This window comes from Crocuta crocuta, unplaced genomic scaffold, assembly GCF_008692635.1.
Source record: "Crocuta crocuta isolate KB4526 unplaced genomic scaffold, BGI_CrCroc_1.0 scaffold549, whole genome shotgun sequence".
Taxonomy (NCBI): domain Eukaryota; kingdom Metazoa; phylum Chordata; class Mammalia; order Carnivora; family Hyaenidae; genus Crocuta; species Crocuta crocuta.
In genome coordinates, this window is record NW_027529169.1 from 86,017 (window position 1) to 108,141 (window position 22,125).

At 38.2% G+C, this 22,125-nt stretch overlaps 1 protein-coding gene across 1 annotated transcript; it reads left to right on the forward strand.

Moving 5' to 3' along the window:
• The first annotated feature begins 14,893 nt into the window (after positions 1-14,893).
• Positions 14,894-15,820, forward strand: LOC144226127 (olfactory receptor 6C4-like). The gene has a single exon (XM_077757429.1). It carries the CDS (start codon positions 14,894-14,896, stop codon positions 15,818-15,820), a length of 927 nt encoding a protein of 308 aa, XP_077613555.1.
• The last annotated feature ends 6,305 nt before the right edge of the window (positions 15,821-22,125 follow it).

A 22,125-nucleotide genomic window follows, 5' to 3' on the forward strand; every position in this document is an offset into this window, starting at 1 on the left:
CATTTATTCAATTTTTTCTTCTTTTCATATTCTTGAATACAAAAAGAAAAAAAAATCTATTTTTATTTTCAATTTTTATTAAAAAGATTTTTCTTTAATTTTTTCCGACTATATTTTTAACTTTTTTGTAAATTTTTTAAATTCTATTTTACTTTCATCATTTCATTTTATTCTATCATACTGTATTCATTTTTACAAATTTTCAAAAGTTTTCCTTTTTTTTCCATTTTTCTTGTTTTCTTTTATCTTTCCCACTTTCTCCAATCTATCAAGCTTCTTTAAACAACTAGACCAAAACATACTTATGATCTAGCACCCTTTATTCGATTTCTTTGTGTTGTTTTTAACTTCTTAATTTTAATTTTTTTAACTTTCTTAATTCCTTTTCTTTCTCCAAAATGATGAAATGAAGGAATTCACCCTAAAAGAAAGAACAGGAAGAAATGACAGCCAGGGACTTAATCAACACAGATGCAAGCAAGATGTCTGAACCAGAATTTACAATCATGATAATAAACAGCTGGGGTTGAAAATAGATAATACCTGTCTGCGGAGATAAAAGAAGTAAAAGCTAGTCAGGATGAAATAAAAATGCTATAACTGAGGTGCAATCTCGAACGGATGCCATGGTGGCAAGGACCGATGAGGCAGAGCAGCAAATCACCAATATAGAGGACAAATCTATGGAGAATAAAAAAGTAGAAGAAAAGTGGGAGACTAAGGCAAAAGAGCACGAAGTAAAAATTAGAGAACTCAGTGACTCATTAAAAAGGAATAACATCAGAATCATAGGGGTCCTAGAAGACGAAGAGAGAGAAAAGGGGGTAGAAAATTTATGTGAGCAAATCATAACAGAAAACTTGCCTAACTTGGGGAAAGACACAGAAATCAAAATCCAGAAAGCACAGAGGACTCCCATTAGATTCAACAAAAATTGACCATCAACAAGGCATTTCATAGTCAAATTCACAAAATACTCAAGCAAGGAAAGAATCATGAAAGAAGCAAGAGAAAAAAAGTCCTTAATCTACAAGGGAAGACAGATCATATCTGCAACAGACCTATCCACAGAAACTTGGCAGGCCAGAAAGGAGTGGCAAGATATATTCAATGTGCTGAACTGGAAAAATATGCAGCCAAGAATTCCTTATCCAGCAAGGCTGTTATTCAAAATAGAAGGATAGATAAAAAGTTTCCCAGAAAAAAATTAAAGGAGTTCATGACCACTAAACCAACTCTGCAAGAAATTTTGAAGGAGACTCTCAGAGAGGAGAAAACACGGAGGATAAAAGGACCAAAAGCAACAACAAGGACTAGAAAGGATCAGAAAACACTATCAGAAACTCCAACTCTACAGGCAACACAATGGCACTAAATTCATATCTTTCAGTACTCATTCTAAACGTCAATAGTCTAAATGCTCCAATCAAAAGACATAGGGAAACAGAATGGATAAGAAAACAAGATCCATCTATATGCTGTTTACAAGAGACCCATTTTAGACCTAAAGTCACCTTCAGATTGAAAATAAGGGGATGAAGAACCACCTATCATCTTAATGGTCACCAAAAAAAAAAAGCTGGAGTAGCCATACTTATATCAGACAATCTAGATTTTAAAATAAAGACTATAACAAGAAATAAAGAAGGATATTATATCATAATTAAGGGGTCTATCCAGGAAGAAGACCTAGCAATTATGAACATTTATGCTCCAAATGTGGTAATACCCAAATATATAAGTCAATTAATCACAAACATACAAAAACTCATTGATAACAATACCATAATAGGGGACTTCAACACCCCACTTACAGCAATGGACAGATCATCTGAACAGAAAATCAACAAGGAAAGAATGGCTTTGAATGACACATTGGGCCGGATGGACTTCACAGATATATTCAGAATATTTCATCCTAAAGCAGCAGAATACACATTCTTCTCAAGTGCACATGGAACATTTTCCAGAAGAGATCACATACTGGGGCACAAATCAGCCCTGAACAAACAAAAAAGATTGAGATCATACCTTGCATATTTTCAGATCACAATTCTATGAAACTCAAAATCAACCACAAGAAAAAATCAGAAAGATAACAAATATTTGGAGACTAAAGAACATCCTACTAAAGAATGAATGGGCTAACCAAGAAATTAAAGAGGAAATTTAAAAGCACATGGAAGCCAATGAAAATGATAACACCACAGCCCAAAACTTCAGGGACGCCACAAAGATGGTCATAAAAGGGTAGTATACACCAATTCAAGCCTTCCTAAAGAAGGAAGAAAGGTCTCAGATACACAACCAAACCTTACATCTCAAAGAACTGGAAAGAGAACAGCAAATAAAACCCAAAGCCAGCAGAAGACAGGAAATAATAAAGATTAGAGCAGAAATCAATGCTATGGAAACAAATCAAAACAAAAAAAAACAGAAACAGAAACAAAAACAAAAAAACCAGAAGAACAGATCAATGAAACCAGGAGCGGGTTCTTCGGAAGAATTAACAAAATTGATAAACCCCTAGCCAGTTTGATCAGAAAGATAAAGGAAAGGGCCCATATAAATAAAATCATGCATGAAAGAGGAGAGATAACAACCAATACTGCAGAAATACAAATAATAATACGAGAATATTATGAGCGATTATATGCCAATAAAATGGGCAATCTGGAAGAAATGGACAAAGTCCTAGAAACATGTAAACTACCAAAACTGAAACAGGAAGAAATAGAAAATTTGAATAGACCCATAACCAGTAAGGAAATCGAATTAGTAATCAAATATCTCCCAAAAACAAGAATCAAGGGCCGGATGGCTTTACAGGGGAATTCTACCAAACATTTAACACCTATGTTAGGTGTTAAATTCTCGTGAAGCTGTTCCAAAAAATAGAAATGGAAGGAAAACATCCAAACTATTTCTACTAAGCCATAATTACCTTGATTCCAAAACCAGAAAAAGACCCCACTGAAAAGGATAACTACAGGCCAATTTCCCTGATGAGCATGGATGCAAAAATGGTCAACAATATACTAGCCAGCCATATCTACCAATACATTAAAAGAACTATTCACCATGACCAAGTGGAATTTAAACCTGGGATGCAGGGCTGGTTCAATTTAAACTTAGGATGCAAAACAATCAATGTGATACATCACATCAATAAAAGAAATGACAAGAACCACATGATCCTCTCAATAGATGCAGAGAAAGCAGTTGACAAAATATAGAATCCTTTCTTGATAAAAACCCTCAAGAAAGTAGGGATAGAAGGATCATACCTGAAGATCATAAAAAACAAAAACAAAAACAATCATAAAAGCCATATAGGAAAGACCCACTGCTACTATCATCCTCAATGGGGAAAAACTGAGAGCTTTCCCCCTAAGGTCAGGAATAAGACAGGGATGTCCACTCTCGCCACTGCTATTCAACATAATATTGGAAGTCTTAGTCTCAGCAATCACACAACACAAAGAATTAAAAGGCATCCAAATTGTCCAGGAGGTAGTAAAACTTTCACTCTTCGCAGATGACATGATACTATATATGGAAAATCCAAAAGATTCCACCAAAAAACTGCTAGAACTGATCCATGAATTCAGCAACCATGTAGGATATAAAATCAATGCACAGAAATCAGTTGCATTCCTACACACCAAGAATGCAGCAACAGAAAGAGAAATCAAGGAACTGATCCAATTTACAATTGCACCAAAAGTCATAAAATACCTAGGAATAAACATAACCAAAGAGGTGAAAATCTATACACTGAAAACTATAGAAAGCTTATGAAAAAAATTGAAGAAGACACAAAAAAATGGAAAAATATTCCATGCTCCTGGATTGGAAGAACATTGTTAAAATGTCAATATTACCCAAAGCAATCTATTCAGTGCAATACCTATCAAAATAACACCAGCATTCTTCACAGAGCTAGAACACTCCTAAAATTTGTATGGAACCAGAAAAGACCCCAAACAACCAAAGCAATCTTGAAAAAGAAAACCAAAGCTAGAGGCAACACAATCCCAGGCTTCAAGACATATTACAAAGCAGTAATCATCAAGACAGTATGGTACTGGCACAAAAACAGACACTCAGATAATGTAACCGAATAAAGAACCCAGAAATGGATCCACAAACGTATGGCCAACTAATCTTTGACAAAGCAGGAAAGAATATCCAATGGAATATTGACAGTCTCTTCAGCAAATGGTGCTGGGAAACTGGACAGCGACATGCAGAAAAATGAACCTGGACCATTTTCTTACACCATACACAAAAATAAACTCAAAGTGGACGAAAGACCTAAATGTAAGACAGGAAGCCATCAACATCCTAGAGGAGAAAGCAGGCAAAAACCTCTTTCACCTTGGCCACAGCAACTTCTTACTCAACATATCTCTGAAGGCAAGGGAAATAAAGAAAAATGAACTATTGGGACCTCATCAAAATAAAAACCTTCTGCACAGTGAAGGAAACAATCAGCAAAACTAAAAGGTAACCAACGAAATGGGAGAAGATATTTGCAAATGACATATCAGATAAAGGGTTAGTATCCAAAATCTATACAGAATTTATCAAACTCAACACCCAAAAAACAAATAATCCAGTGAAGAAATGGGCAAAAGACATGAATAGACACTTCTCCAATGAAGACATCCAGATGGCTAACAGACACATGAAAAAATGCTCAACATCACTCATCATAAGGGAAATACAAATCAAAACCACACTGAGATACCACCTCACACCCATCAGAATGGCTAATGTTAACAACTCAAGTAACAACAGATGTTGGCGAGGATGCGGAGAAAGAGGATCTCTTTTGCACTGCTGGTGGGAATGCAAACTGGTGCAGCCACTCTGGAAAACAGTATGGAGGTTCCTCAAAAACTTAAAAGTAGAACTACCCTACAACCCAGCAATTGCATTGCTAGGTATTTACCCAAGAGATACAGGTGTACTATTTCAAAGGGGCACAATCACCCCAATGTTTATAGCAGCACTATTCAACAAAAGCCAAAGTATGAAAAGAGCCCAAATGTCTACAGACAGATGAATGGATAAAGAAGATATGGTATACATATACAATGGAGCATTACTCAGCAATCAAAAAGAATGAAATCTTGCCATTTGCAACTATGTGAGTAGAAACAGAGGGTATTATGCTAAGTGAAATTAGTCAGTCAGAGAAAGACAAATATCATATGACTTCACTCATATGAGGACTTTAAGATACAAAACAGATGGGGGCACCTGGGTGGCTCAGTCGGTTAAGCATCCGACTTCAGCTCAGGTCATGATCTCACAGTGGTCTCTGAGTTCAAGCCCCACGTCAGGCTCTGTGCTGACAGCTCGGAGCCTGGAGCCTGCTTCGGATTCTGTGTCTCCCTCTCTCTCTGTCTCTGTCCCTTTCCCACTCACACTGTGTCTCTGAAAAATGAATAAACGTTAAAAAAAAAAAGATACAAAACAGATGAATATAAGGGAAGGGAAGCGAAAATAACATAAAAACAGGGAGGGGGATAAAACATAAAAGACTCAAATATAGAGAACAAACAGGGTTGCTGGAGGGGTTATGGGCGGGTGGATGGTCTAAATGGACAAGGGGCATTAAGGAATCTACTGAAATCATTGTTGCACTATATGCTAACTAACTTGGATGTAAATTAAACAATAAATAAATTTTTAAGAAAAGAAAGATATTTGAGGAAACCAGAGAAAAATGAAAAGAAAAACAAAACTGGAGGCATCACAAGTCCAGATTTCAAGCTATATTACAAAGCTGTAGTAATCAAGATGGTATGGTACTGGGACAAAAACAGACACATAGATTAATAGAACAGAATAGAAAACCCAAAAATGGAGCCATAACTATACGGTCAACTAATCTTCAACAAAGCAGGAAAGAATATCCAATGAAAAAGATAGTCTCTTCAACAAATGGTGTTGGGAAAACTGGACAGCAATATGCAGAAGAATGAAACTGGACACTCTTTTACTCCAGACACAAAAATAAATTCAAAATGGATGATGGACCTAAATGTAAGACAGAAGCCATCAAAATCCTAGAGGAGAACATAGGCAACAGCCTCTTTGACTTCAGCCAGAGCAACTTCTTACTACACATAACGCTGAAGACAAGAGAAACAAAAGCAAACACGAACTATTGGGACCTCATCAGGATAAAAATCTTCTGCACAGCAAAGGAAACAATCAACCAAACTAGAAGGCAACCTATGGAATGGAGAAGATATTTGCAAACCACATATCTGATAAAGGGTTAGTATCCAAACTCTGTAAAAAAAACTTATCAAATTCAACACCCAGAAGACAAATAATCCAGTGAAGAAATGGGCAGAAGACATGAATGAACACTTTTTCAAAGAAGACATCCAGATGGATAACAGACACATGAAAAGATGCTTAACGTCACTCATCATCAGAGAAATACAAATCTAAACCACAATGAGATACCCCTTCACATCTGTCAGAATGACTGAAGTTAACAACTCAAGAAACAAATAGGTATTGACAAGGATGCGAAAAAGGGAAACCCTCTTGCACTGTTGGTGGGAATGCAAACCAGTGCAGTCACTGTGGAGAACAGTGTGGACATTCCTAAAAACTAAAAATAGAACTACCCTACAACCCAGCAATTGCAGTATTAGGTATTTACCCAAAGGCTACAAAAATGCAGATTTGAAGGTGTAGAGGCACCCCAATGTTTACAGCAGCATTACCAACAATGACCAAACTATGGAGAGAGCCCAAATGTCCACCAACAGATGAACTGGTAAAGAGGATATGATATAAATAGATTTAGATATAGATATAAATATAGATAAATGATATAGATATATAGATAGTGTAATATTACTCAGCCATCAAAAAAGAATAAAATCTTAACATTTGCAATGACATGGATGGAGCTAGAATGTATTTTGCCTAGTGAAAGAAGTCAATCAGAGAAAGACAGATATCATGCAATTTCACTTATATGTGGAATTTAAGAAACAAAACAGATGAATATGTGGGAAAAGCAGAAAGAGAAAAGAGGGAAACAAATCATAAGAGACTCTTAATGATAAAGAACAAACTAAGTGTTGATGGAGGGAGGTGAGTGGGTGATGGGCTAGATGGGCACTGGATATTGTATGTTAAGTGATGAATCACTGAATTCTACTCTTGGAACCAATATTGCACCTAATGTTAACTAACAAAAATTTATATTAAAAAAGAAAAGAAAGAAAAGAAAAATTAAAGTCTCAGGCATCCATGGGACAATTAGAAAAGAGCTAACATTGGTAAAATTGGAGCCCCAGAAGACAATAAGGAGCTGAGAAAGGATTCCAAGAAATAATTACTGAAAACTTCCCAAATTTGGGGGGGAAACATATAAACCTGCAGATTCAAGTAGCTGAGCAGATTTCAAAGATAATAGAATAAAGCCAAAGCAATGCACACCAAGAGACATCAAATTAAATTTCCAGGTGCAAGTTATATAGATGTACACACAATCTATGCACTTCTTTTTTGTGTATTTTTCTTACACAAGTTAAATTTAAAAAGAAGATTTATCTTCAAAATAAATTACTTTTTTATTTAAATTCCGGTTAGTTAACATACAGTGTTGTCATGGTTTTAGGAGTAGAAACCAGTGATTCATCTCTTACATATGACAGCCAGTGCTCATCACAAAAAGTGCCCTCCTTAATGCCCATCACCCATTTAACCCATCCCCCCACTCACCTCCTCTCCAGCAGCCCTCAGTTTGTTTTCTGTATTTAAGAGTGGAAAGACAGAAAGAGAGAGAGGGAGAGGGAGGGAGGGAGAGAAAGAGGGGGGGGAGAGAGAGAGAGAGAGAGGAAGGAAGGAAGGAAGGAAGGAAGGAAGAAAGAAAGAAGAAAGAAAGAAAGAAAGAAAGAAAGAAAGAAAGAAAGAAAGAAAGAAAGCGTTCACATATAAAGAACTAAAAATATTTGTCACGAGAAGAACCATACTATCATAAGTTATAAAAGGCCAATGGATAATAAATGCAATATTATACTGTTGTATAGTTTTACAAAATGTTACTATCTTGGGAAACTATTAAAGATTACCCAGGATTTCTATCAGGTATGTCTCTGTATTGATTTCTATGAGGTATGTCTCTGAATTAGGGTGGAAAATGGAAGAAATCATATGAAAGAAAGAATGGCTAACAAGTAAACTGGTATATATGCAGGTAAATCTAAGTGAACATCTGCGAAGTCAGTAACAGTATATACTATAGGGTTCTAGCAACACATAGAGCATAAAAATATAAAACAAAAACGACAATTAAGAGATATGAAATGGAGATAAAGCCCTACCTTCCCTTTACTGACTAAGAGGAGGGTAAAAATAATAATTAACTGTATACTTTGATAATTTTTGTACACCTGACAACTAGGCCTCAAAATTAACAGAATAAAAATGGGAAGACATCTAAAGAAAAATGGTTAAATCTATAATCAGTGTGGAATTTTTTAGTCATAAAATCAATAGTAGGACATGCCAAAAATATATAAATTTAAGGCATAAGATTAAAATTTTGACATAATGAAAATATAGAAAATATATTGCACCCAACAAATCCGGAATCTATTTTCTCTTCAAACAAACAACAACAAAAGAACACATAGTGCCTTTTTATAATGAAAGGATCAAAATGCAAATCTCAAGAAATTTCAAAAGATTGGAAATATGGATTTCTTCCTCTGCCCACAATGTAATTAAGCCAGAAATCAATATCAGAATTATTTACCCAGAAAATACTAATATGTTTGAAAATTTTAAATGCACTACTAAATAATCTGGATATGTTTCCTGAACAAACTTCTCTATATACACTGTAGCATGCATGTACAAAAGTGCTCACTTCAACATGTTCAAAATTTCCCTGAAATGGAAACCTAAATTTCTATCAGTAATGAAATGGATAAATAAGTTTTTTGGTAAATTCATACAATGCTGTACCATGCTGTTGCATGTGCTTAGAAAGTATCTTCAATACTTCCTGTGGGCATTAATAATGTAAGTTTGTGTGGTGGCATCACATGTGCCTAAGGCAATGCCTGTGACTCCCAGGATTATGAGCAAAGTGAGCACAATTAGCAGGAAAAGAGAATGTTGGTGTAAAGACTGAGGGAAGTTCTGTTGCCCAAAATAAGATATTGGCATAAAAGGTATGCAGAGTACGGGTGATGTTAGGAGGAAGGCCTGCGAGTGGGACGTGACTGGGGTATATAACAATGAAACCAAAGGCTTAACAGGACTATTTTGACAGAAACATCTCCTAAGGGAGGTTTCTATTTATAAGGTGTCAGTAAGCCTGATGATCAAGACAGAGTTAGGGGTCCTAAATACCAGAAGCTGAGCATAAGTAAGGTTGCTGACGGCAGTGACAGTCATCTGGAAGACCATGTATTAATCACGTAACTTTAGTAAGGTTGCTTTAAGTAAGCCTTTATTGTACTCTCAAAGGCCTGCAGCCTGAAATTGGTAAAGTGGGTGGAAAGGAAAGGGTTGGGAGTTTTACTAAATGTCTTTACAGGAGCCCAGCATTGTGTATTTTGAGACAGGAAGTGCATGCCTTGGTCACTATCAGTAATGTCTGAAAGTCTGAAGGGAATAAGAAGTGTCTTGTTGATGCCTTGTGTTGTGGCTTCAATGGTAGCATGTCTGGAAGGATAGATGAGTAATATGCCCTTATAAGTGTCTACTATGGTCAAAAAATGGTAAGTATCCTCTGTAGAGGGAGTCAGGACCCCATAAAATCTATTTGGCATTGGTTAATGAAGTCCCCAGGGAATTGAGCCTTGTCAACTGTATAGAGAATGCCACATTTTCCCATATAAGGTACATTAGTTCAGCACTATATTATCCATGGTAAAGGAGAGAGGAAGTCCCTTTCATTCTTCTCAGTACTACAGGGCAGTAGTTTCTTCAAGGCCTGATATTTCATGGACCTACCACCAGTTCAAGGTTAGTGGCATCAGATCTGAGGTTATGCCAATATGTGTCTCAGAAATCAAAGCCAATTCATCTCCCTATGCACTGCAATGAGTCCCCGAAAACTGAATTTTAGTATGTGGAGAATATGTGTGACCTTGATTTGTACTTTAGGATCAGTGAGACAAGAAACTCCATTGTTCTTTACCCCAACAGCCAGGCAGGAACACCTTGGATAGGAATTGTTGTTGCTGCCATTAGTCAGACCAGATGCCATATCATTGGCAATGGCCCTACAGTCTATAAAAATGTGCAGAAGGGGCTACTTATTGGCCAGGACATCATCTACTGTTAAGATAACTGTGCTAACCCATGGATCCCATCCTTGATTAGGATGTCCCAGATAGTGGAATACAGCAGCTCTTCAGTAGGCTCTACCATGCACCATGGTGATGCTGACATCTATAAATACAAACTCCCTCTCCTAATCATTCAATTAATCCCAATGCACTGTTGCATCTAGCAAAAATCTGCAGGTGGTGTATGCCAGAGGGCCCATGCTGGCTCCATAAGTAGCACTTCATTTTAATAATAAGGCCTCTACAGGCATGCCAAGTTTGTGGAACGCTGGCTCAATGACCACAGGCACAATGAGCAACTGCATTCAGAGAGTCACAAGCTCAGGACCTGTGAAAGCATTTATCTCATGAAGAGCCCACTATGCAGCCAACAGTTGCCATCCCAGTGGTGTATAGGATTCAGCCAAGGAAAACAATCTCTTACACCAGAAGCCCATGAACAATTTATGGCCACCATAGCTGATCCAAAAACTCCAGAAGGAATGTTAGGAGGTTGTTGAAGTCTCTAAAATGAGGGGCGCCTGGGTGGCTTAGTTGGTTAAGCTTCCGACTTTCGCTTAGGTCATGATCTCACGGTTCGTGGGTTCGAGCCCCGCGTCGGGCTCTGTGCTGACTGCCAGCTCAGAGCCTGGAGCCTGTTTCAGAGTCTGTGACTCCCTCTCTCTCTGACCCTCCCCTACTCATGCTGTCTCTCTCCTAGAAATAAATAAAACATTAAAAAAAAAAGAATGAAGTCTCTAAAATGAAGGAGTTTCTGGGGGGAACACCAATGAGGGTGCCTAATTTATTGCAATTTAGACAGACTCTAGAACCTTTTGTCATTGGATGGCCCAAAGAGAGCTAATTTGTAAGTAATAGCATAATGAATCTAATAAATTTTATAAATGAGAAAGATGTTGCCTCCAAAACCCAAACACACACAGTACATGCTGTGTCTACTTTAAAATATTAAGTGCTAATACCAATAAGAAATTGGTTCTTTACTACATCAGGTATGGATCATCCTTGGCTGTCAAGTAATGTCCAGAAACTTAATTGAAGTAGCAGTGCCTTGAATTTTGCAGGATGCAATGGCCCAATGCTGATTGGAGTCTGAATTTCCTTGCAGGAAGATGTTGTCAATACCATGTTATACCTGTGCTCTTGGAGTAAGTTGCATGTGGTTAAGATCTATAAAGGGGTGCCTGGGTGGCTTGGTCGGTTAAGCGTCCGACTTTCGCTTAGGTCATGATCTCGCGGTTCGTGGGTTCGAGCCCCGCGTCGGGCTCTGTGCTGACTGCCAGCTCAGAGCCTGGAGCCTGTTTCAGTCTGTGACTCCCTCTCTCTCTGACCCTCCCCTGCTCACGCTGTCTCTCTCTCTCTCCTAGAAATAAATAAAACATTAAAAAAAAAATTTAAAAAAAAAAAAAAGATCTATAAAGGAATGGGCATTGGCAAGGCTATCAAAATATTTCATGGGGAAGTGAGTGAAAATGTTATTCCTTCAAAGGTAAAGAGCTATTCATAGAACATATCAGCCAAATCTATAACAGCAAAACATTTTCCAGTTGCTGATTCTCATTAATTTTGGTAAAATTAGTAATGCAAATCTTAATGGAAGGGGTGATGGCATTAAGGTTATGGTAATTCACTCTGAAGTAAATTCATTTATGTCACGTTTGAGCACTGGCCAAACATTATTAAAGGGAGAAATAATAGGAACGATGAGTAGGCCAGATGAGTAGGCCAGGTGAGACACCAATCCTCAGGGGTCTCACTCCATGGCTCTCAGCTTCACAAACCTCATGTCTGTGGCAGATTCTCTCATGGAACCCTTATCATGGTCTCTCTGGACCTTCTCTCCTCAGCCATATGTTTACGACTTGTTCTCAAAACTGTCAACAACTGAGATTCATTTGAAGCTTTTGAACATAAGTCCATAGGGCATGGTTAGCTTCTTCAGGAAATTGATCCCCATGTGCCTCTTCTGAAAAGAGCGGATAAAACCTGCATCATTCTGCCTAACACAGAAACTGCAAAGACGCCCATATCCTGCCTTCTAAGAACTTCAAAATCATCTCTCTTAGAAAAGAAATATAAAGGGATTTTCCATATACCAAAGTCCACTCTTCTATTTCTATCATTGCTTGGGTGGAGTTTACTAATTTTTCTTTTTTATTATACATGTGAAGGACTATGTCTCTCAGGAACTATGATTTGATTATGGTTTGGATTCATAAAATGGAAGGTAATATACTTCCTTATTAAGCCCCACAGACTTGGGTACTTTCATTAAGAGAAGAGTAGAATGCTTATATCTGGAATCTAAGACACAGAACCAACAAAGCAAAACAGAAACAAAATCATAGATACAGAAAATGAACTGTAGGTTACCAGAGTGGGGAATAGTTGGGGGAGGGAGGTGAGACAGGTGAAGGGGATTAAGAGGTACAAACTTCCAGTTATAAAATAAATAAGTCACAGGGATGTAATGTACAGCACAGGTGATAATCAATAAGGTAATAACTTTCATGGTGGCAGATAGTAACTAGACCTATTATAGTGATTACTTCATAATGCATAAAAATATCAAATCACTATGTTGCACACCTAAAACTAATGTAATATTGCATGGCAACTATAATTCATTTTCTCATATAAATAAATATCCACATATTGCCAGCGACTCCTGCAACAAAAAGGGGGGGAGGGAAAATGTTGACAGGAAGTCAATAGAGAGCATGTTAATATTTATACTACATGGCACATCTAACCCTTAACTTACTTCTTAGGAACAGCAAGGTGAACATCCCACTACAGTCATTCAGATTGTCAAGGGTGTGAGTGCTGTATGTTTTTAAAGTCACTGATGTTATTATTCTATAAATGTAGATCATAAAGTTAATCAGTCATGAAAATCTGGATGAAAATGAACTACTTGCCACAGACCAGAGGTTAGTACAAACAGGGAAGGGAGGGCTGTAGGGGAATCCAGGTCAATATTAAATATCACCTAGTGCCTCCAAGAGCTGTATGCGATAATGGGGAGATTGGCAAGAATGATTGTGAGGATATGATTTTTTCTAACCCATATGCATGTGAATTAGAAGGGTCGTTTACACTGTCTTTGCCTCTGAATCAGAAAAATGAGGGGTGCCTGGGTGGTTCAGTCAGTTAAGCGTCCAACTCTTGATCTCAGCTCAGGTCTTGATCTCACGGTGGTGAGTTCAAGCCCCATTGAGCTTGAACCCCACGCTGGGCATGGAGCCTACTTAAAAAATATATATAGAAAAAGACAAATCTAAAAATGCATGCAAGGTACCACCGCCAAAGTTTCCTTCCTCGGGGATTACCAATTTATCAACGAAGTACTCTTCTTGTCAGAAACCTGAATATCCCTCTTCCTGGTTTCTATGCCAAGAATAGAGAACAGGAAAGTCTGTGGCATAATAAACTGTCATCCTTAGTTTGCCACTGAAGAATCATTAAAACTTTGGGCGAAATCCCCACTGAGTCGCTCCTTGTGAGTATCTCAAGATCTTTATTCTCAGAGATATATTCCAAATCTACCTACAAGACTTTGAACATGGCAGAGAAACAAATAAGAAAATGCTGGTTAATATGATTTATTGACACCAGAGTCTTGTTCATGTACCAAAAGTGCTCACAATATAATATGAGACAGTACTGAACCAAAGATCTTAAGTCTTAAAGGTCTACACACAAAATTATGCTTCAAAAGAAATAGGGGTGCAGAATAAGTCACTTACGCATCAAAACCTTCAACCATATCCATGTGGAGAATTTCCTATTAGTTGCTGAAACAAAGAAGTCAGAGATTTTGACAGTAATGGAGATAGATAGGATCTATGGCAGATAGCTAGGGAAACATCAAACTGTACATTCAATAAAGGGGAAAGAGCACAAGGAGAAGAAAGAAAAGCACAGGAAACAGGATAGAAACAGTTTTACCAAGACCACAGAAGTATGAGAAATTATTATTATTTTTTTTATTGCTGAGAAAGAGAGAGACAGTGTGAGCAGTGGAGGGTTACAGAGAGAGGGAGTTACAGAATCTAAAGCAGACTCCAGGCTCTGGGCTAGCTGTCAGCACAGAGCCCGTTGTGGGGCTCGAACCCACGAACCGTGAGATCATGACCTGAGCTGAAGTCTGATGCTTAACTGACTGAGCCACCCAGGCGCCCCACAGAAGTATGAGAAGTTAATAGTCAGATAAAAGTAACTTAAATGTGGAGATTTCATAAACATTTTGAGATTAAAAGATAGGTTCAAAATTCAAAAAGTAATTATTCTGTAACAGATTCTGTTAAGTGTCGAGAAATATATCAACTTGGGAAATTAAAGGGCTTTGGCATTAAGGTCATTCACATAGAAGATATTGGGATTCCATGTAGCCAAGGCCACTGATACATGATACTGGTTTTGGGTCAATTGAATAGAGAATAATATATGACTTCACTCATTACAATCACCTTTGTCTCTCCTACCCTTAGAAACTTCACTTTTCATCACTCACCTTTTTCCTTTAGATCTCCTAAGGGCCAACAATGAAAAACAGGACATTTACTGAGTTTATTCTGTTGGGCTTCACAAATCAACCTGAGGTCCAAGCTGTGATATTCATCTTTCTGCTCCTCACCTATGTGATAAGTGTCCTAGGAAATCTGACTATCATCATTCTCACTTGGGTACACCCTCACCTCCAGACCCCCATGTATTTCTTCCTCCGGAATTTCTCCTTCTTAGAAATTTCCTTCACATCCATTTTTATTCCCAGATTTCTGACCAGCGTGACAACAGGAAATAAAGTCATCAGTTTTGCTGGATGCTTCATTCAATATTTTTTTGCTATATTCCTTGGGGCAACAGAGTTTTACCTCTTGGCTTCTATGTCCTATGACCGCTATGTTGCCATCTGCAAACCCCTGCATTACCTAACCATCATGAGCAACAGGGTCTGCATACAACTTGTGTTCTGCTCCTGGCTGGGAGGACTCCTAGCTATCTTACCCCCAATCATCCTGATGAGCCAGGTGGATTTCTGTGCCTCCAATGTTCTGAATCACTATTACTGTGACTATGGGCCCCTTCTGGAGCTTGCCTGCTCAGACACACGCCTCCTAGAACAGATGGTCATCTTTGTGGCGGCTGTGACGCTGGTAGTTACTCTGATGCTGGTGACATTTTCTTATACGTACATTATCAGGACCATTTTGAGGATCCCTTCTGCCCAGCAAAGGACAAAGGCTTTTTCCACTTGTTCTTCCCACATGATTGTCATCTCCCTCTCTTATGGCAGCTGCATGTTTATGTACATTAATCCATCAGCAAAAGAAGAAGGTGCTTTCAACAAAGGAATAGCAGTGCTCATTACCTCAATTACTCCCTTGTTAAACCCCTTCATTTACACTCTAAGAAATCAGCAAGTGAAGCAAGCATTTAAGGAGACCGTCAAAAAGATCATGAAGCTTTGAAAGTCAGAATACATTTCAATGAAAAATATATTTCACTTAGTAAATACATATTGAGTGTCTACTATGTTTCAACTGCTGAACTGGCCCTTGCAGATAAAAATATGAAAGGTATATGTCCTAATTTCAAGGAATCTATAGTATGATAGAAAGGTGTGTAAACTTTATATTTATGTAATAAGTTTACAAAAAAAATAAAATAACAGGTAAGTGCTATTAGAAAAGGATAAACAAGAATCCATGAAAAGAACAAAGAACAACTGGAGAGAGTTAACTATTTTCCAGAAATGACTTGAAAGTCAAGAGTCAAAACATATTGCTTATTCAGAAGAGTGGAAAGTTAAGAATTCAGAGTAAGAAAGAGAGGCCATTATGAAGGTATTATTTAATTACAAACTATGGAGTTAGTTGACATTGGTGGGTCAAGAGAAGTTTTAAGAAAGGAAATTATCAGCATTATTTTGAAGGAAATCTAGCATTGGTATTGGTCTTCATCATGGAGCCCAGGGGACTGTGCTTCTGTCAAAGTGTCAATAATTTAGATTCTCCTCTCCTTATGCATTCATCTTTCAACTGTAGCCATACTTTGATCCTTCCATAAAGGAAAGTAAAATGAATATACATTTGGTCCACTTTTCCCCAAATGATGTGAAAAATCTCAAGATTTTGTCAACTTACACATCCACTTTTTATAAGTTATGGTTAGAAGAGGCTTTTAAAGCCAAGGTTAAAAGCCTCCCACTTCTATACAGGATCTATTGTTGCTTTTCATCACTGACATCTTTTCAAGTTAATGGCTGACATTTCCCAACCTCTCTTTGGTAGTTTTTGGTCTTTTATTTTTCTATTATAATTTTATTTTCATCTTTTTGTTTATTTCTGTTAGATATTAGAAAAGACACTGGGGCACCTGGGGCATCCGAATTTGGCTCAGGTCATGATCTCGTAGTTTGTGGGTTCGAACCCCACATCAGGCTCTGTGACAGCTCAGAGTCTGGAGCCTGCTTCAGATTCTGTGTCTCCCTCTCTCTCTGCCCCTTCCCTGCCCATGCTCTGTCTGTCTCTCTCTCAAAAAATAAACATTAAAAATTTAAAAAAAAAGAAAAAGAAAAGACACCTTCTGTGATATGACTCTGTTCTTTTAACTTTTCCCCAAGTTTTTACTTTTGTCCATATCATAAGTCAGGGATGTCTGTTTCATAAACTGAAAATGAGTATAAAGTAGCAATGTGGTTTTATATTTAGAATGTTCCAAATTATGAGTGTTAGCAACCAAATGGGGTTAGACTATCCTACCAAGGACTCTACACGTGGATTCAAGGTAACAACAACTTGAATATGAATTGGTGGTGGTAGGACCTCAATTTCAAAGGAACTTTGAACTAAGAACATCTTTGGAAATCTGAGTACTTGCAAATATTTTAGTAATATCCTAATGCATTGTAGAATGCTGGTTACTGTTTGAAGCACAAGTGAAACATCATCTGGTGTGTTCACATGCTTTATATGTGATAATATTCTTGAGTGGAATGATGCTTCTTGGGAATTTAAGAAACAAGCCATACTGGACTCATTATGAGAGAAAATCTCCAGAACCACAGAAAATATTGAAGAATGCATCATATTTTGAATAAAAGGTTTTTTATGTAAAGCCATTGCTATTTTGAATATCTGGATTTCTTTGGTGGCTAAGCCAGAGATTAGTGAGGCTTTTTAATTTATTACAAATTGTTGGGGAGCAATCATCAAAAAGACATGACCATTGACTGACCCGTAAGCTGGACCCAGTACTTGGAGGCTCCTCCCTCCCTCCTCTATCCTTGGAATGTGGACTCCACTTGCCTTTCTCACTCCCAGAGACTGTTCCGAGAACACAGCCTTGAGATACTGACTTGGTGTTGAGAACACCTGCACGTTATGTGTAAAGCCTCTTTATAAGCTTTTAAGAAGCAGTGGGCAGCTGTGAGGATCCAACTGTCTTGCTGCCACCCAAGACAAGCCTCATACGTAAGTTCCCTCTGATCATTAAAACTGCCACCTACCCACCTGGAATGCCCTGCTTCTTTCTTCAGTCTCTCCCTGCCTTCTGAGTATAGGGACTAGCTTCAGATTTCACCCAGGAAGCTCCCAAGACTGTTATGAACCAACACAAATTCACTGAGCTATTATCAACTGATATAGCAATGTTATCAAATAGCCACCTTTCAATCATTATGTTCCCACAGATCCACATTTCTACCAAAATCTATGGTGAAGTGGAAGATAATGCCATATAGTGGTCAAAACCACAAGCTTTAGTTCAACTCCCAGATTCTCACTGTCTACAACAGTTGCCTTGGGATGGTTACTTGACCTCTCTAAGGCTTACTTTTCTCAAACTATAAAATGTGCATAATAATTATGTCCATTGTATATGATAGAGCATTAAATAATACATATAAAACATTTAAAAGCCAATACTTAAGTTTTTAATAAGTGAGCCCATTATAACAGTATGATAATGAACAATACTTTTCAAGAAAGTGGGGCTTAACTAGTAAGAATAGATACTAAATTGATTGGTTTAATATAACTGGGACTATAAAAATGTCCATTCTAGCTGAAATCCCTGCAGCAAGGCCAGCTTGTTTACATTTCTCTTATGTCCAGTTGCATCCTTGGATAGCCAGATCAATGAAGGTCTTATCCAAACTTCAGATAAAGCCAATCAGAACATTTGGCAGCATATTATTAGGACTTGGCTATATCAACTCCATGTGCTCTGGATACCTCTAAGTATACAAGAAAGAAGGAGGGTATTTGGTATAAGTCAAAATCTAAGAATATTAAGCAGGGCTTCACTTGGCCTTCATAACATCAGCATTTAGAAATTAATTTGGGAAGGAATGTAACACCTTCTAATGAGCTTGTTAAAAAGAAAAACGATAAGTTACGCTCTTTTTTTTATAAATATTTTTTTTAATTTTATTATTTCTAGGAGAGAGAGAGAGAGACAGCGTGAGCAGGGGAGGGTCAGAGAGAGAGGGAGTCACAGACTGAAACAGGCTCCAGGCTCTGAGCTGGCAGTCAGCACAGGGCCCGACGCGGGGCTCGAACCCACGAACCGCGAGATCATGACCTAAGCGAAAGTCGGACGCTTAACCGACTAAGCCACCCAGGCGCCCCTACGCTCTTCTGAAACTGTTCATTAAGCTGGCTTTATGCTAGCACATACTTGGAATGTAATCCAAGTTATAGATAAGCAAAGGAATGTATTTACTGATTCTGCAGCTGAAACTTTGGAATGTTCAATTTCTAAATGTATATAAGTTAGTGGGCTTTATCCTTCCTGTCACCACTGGATACAAGAATCAAAAGAAACAGTTTCAGATACCTCTATTCTCAGGATAACATTAGAACAGTGCTAGAGCAAGAAAATAATAAAAACAAATGAGAGCTGACCCACCACACTTCAGCAATGGTTCCTCTATCCTCTCTTCCTATGTCCCCAGAGGTTATGGACTACGGATTATAAATCTAAATAGGTAGTATTTTCCCAATGCTGCCTGTTGCAGTGTTTAAAATAAAATTCAAAAGATAAAAAAAAAAAAAAAAGAGTATTTGTTAAGACAGCAAGCTAGGTAAGAACAGTTCTATAATGCCCTGGGCTATCTGGCCTAAGGATCCTCTATGTCATTTCTTTAAATTTACCCAGAAGGTCACAAACCAGGGCCTAAGCTTCTATTCTTATACATCACTAGACAGTAGAGCTAAGTCAATACATATGTAATGAGTTCAGAAGCCAAAATCACCATTCATGTTAGAAATATATCCACTGGGGTAGAGGGGCAAGATTACATACCACACAACATATGATGCAAAGAAGAATTACTGGAACAGAAATAGTAAGAATTTGAAGTAAGTATAATTTCCTCAAAAAGATAAGAATGATACTGTAACAATTAAGAACAAAATATTATTTTTTAAAAACCAAGTGAAAATATTCCTGAAAAACATAATAAATGAAGTAACAAAACAATGAGGCTAGGGGCACCAGGGTGGCCCAGTCAGTTAAGCATCCAACTCTTGATTTTGGTTCAGGTCATTGTGGGATTGAGCTGTCAGCACAGAGCCTTCTTGAGGTTCTCTCTCCCTCTCTCTGCCCCTACCCCACTCAAACTCTCTCTCAAAATAAATAAACATTTTTAATGAAGGTTATACTTGGAGAGATAAAAGCAAAATAAAAATAGTGATCTAGATCTGATCTGATAAGGTCTCTCATTAGGCAACAAAAAACAATAAAGACATAAATATGTGGAATAGGAGAAACTTAACAGAGGACCATGGGGGAGGGAAGGGGAAAAAATAGTTAAGAAGAGGGAGGGAGGCAAACCATAAGAGACTCTTAAATACTGAGAACAAACTGACAGTTGATTGGGGTGGGGGAGAGGGGAAAATAGGTGATAGGCAAGTAGGAGTGCACTTGTTGGTATGAGCACTGGGTGTTATATGGAAACCAACCTGACAATAAACTATAAAAAAAGACATTAGATAGATAACAAAAAACAATAAAGATATTAGATAGGTAGTGAGATATATAGGCACCAAAAGACAAGGGCAGCTGCCCAGATCAACCTATATAATAAGAGTTACTGGTAAAGAGAAGGGCTGGAGAGAAAAGGAAATAATTATATATTTCCTATAATAGAAAAGGATGGATATTTCTAAGTATGCTGAAATGGGATCAATAAGGAAAATCTATACCTTAAGAAATCAGACATTTAAATGTGATGGTAAAATAAAAGAACACCTCAAAAAGCTTGCCACATAAAGAACAAATTTGAAAATACTTTTAAAAGTGTTTCTTTTAAAAGAAGTACTAAGGAGCCTCTGGGTGGCTCAGTCAGTTAAGCGTCTGACTTCAGCTCAGGTCATGATCTCATGGTTCATGAGTTCGAGCCCCACATTGGGCTCTGTGTTCACAGCTTGGAGCCTGGAGCCTGCTTTGGATTCTGTGTCTCCCTCTCTCTGCACCCCACCTCATGCTCTGTTTCTCTCTGTCTCTCAAAAATAAATATTTAAAAAAAGAAAAGAAATACTGAGAAACAAGAAAGGAAGGAAGGAAGAAGGAAGGAAGAAAGGAAGGAAGACAGATTAAGGATTTTCAAGATGGTGGCAGAGTAAGTTATCTAGTGAACTAGATAACTATCAAATCATCCTAAATCCTCCAGAAATCCCACCTGAAGACTGACAGAACAAATTCCACAACTGAAGGGAAAGAAGAGGCGACATCAAAGAAGGTAGAAGGTCCAGAGACATGGTTTAGGGGAGAAATGGATTGTGGATGTTGTGGAGGAGAGGGAGCCATGGTCACAGAGAAGGGTGAGAGAGAGAGGAGCACACAGAGGAAAACAATAACTTTTCCCCAAAGCCATTGGCTTCGAATACAAGGGGCTGAATTGTGTGACTTCTTGCAACCACTGGGGCTTAAATGTTGGAGTTTTAAAGGTCTGCAGGCTTGCCTGGGATAGAGCCAGGAAGGCACTGTCCTACTGCTGGAGAGAAGGCAGGCAAACAACCTGGGGCAGACAGCATAGAAACAGCGATCTAACAAATGCCTGGGGCATACAGTGGGGAAAACATTCACTCTTTTTGGAGCATGTCCCTGAGAGGCGGTTTATGAAGATGCCTCTCTAAGGACAAAGGATTGGCTGGCACCATTTCCCTCCCCCACTCTTTAGCATAAACACAGAGTCACCTGAGGGAAGCAGCTCAGCCTGGACACTGGCTACCTAACTTGCTTACACCAAGCTCCACAGCCTATACTCTGGTGAGACTGCCCCTTTCACTCAATCTTGCCTCAATCCTAGCACAGCAGGCCTTCTCCCAAAAGACCAGCAGAAATCCCTGCACATGCCACGTTTCCCAACCAGAGAGTTCTACAGGGCCTCACTTCTGGTACAGTTGGTGTCAGGTCTCATTACACAAGCAGACCAGAATACACCTAGTTAAAGCTCACTACATTCAGGCCAGGGACCAAACACTGTCCACAGCAGGCATGGAGAGCCTCTGTAGATGACTAGCCTGAAGGATAGAGCAGCCAAAACACAACAGCAGAGTGATGCCGCACACACCGGAGACACTCCCTAAAACACCAGGCCTTGAACACTACATGAACTCTTCTTCATAAGCCCATTACTTTCAGAAGCAGGAAACATAACTGACTTTTTTCACATACAGAAGAAGGCAGAGACTTAGACAAAATCCCAGGATGGAAGAATTCATCCCAAATGAAAGAACAAGATAAGGCCATGGCCAGAGATCTCAGC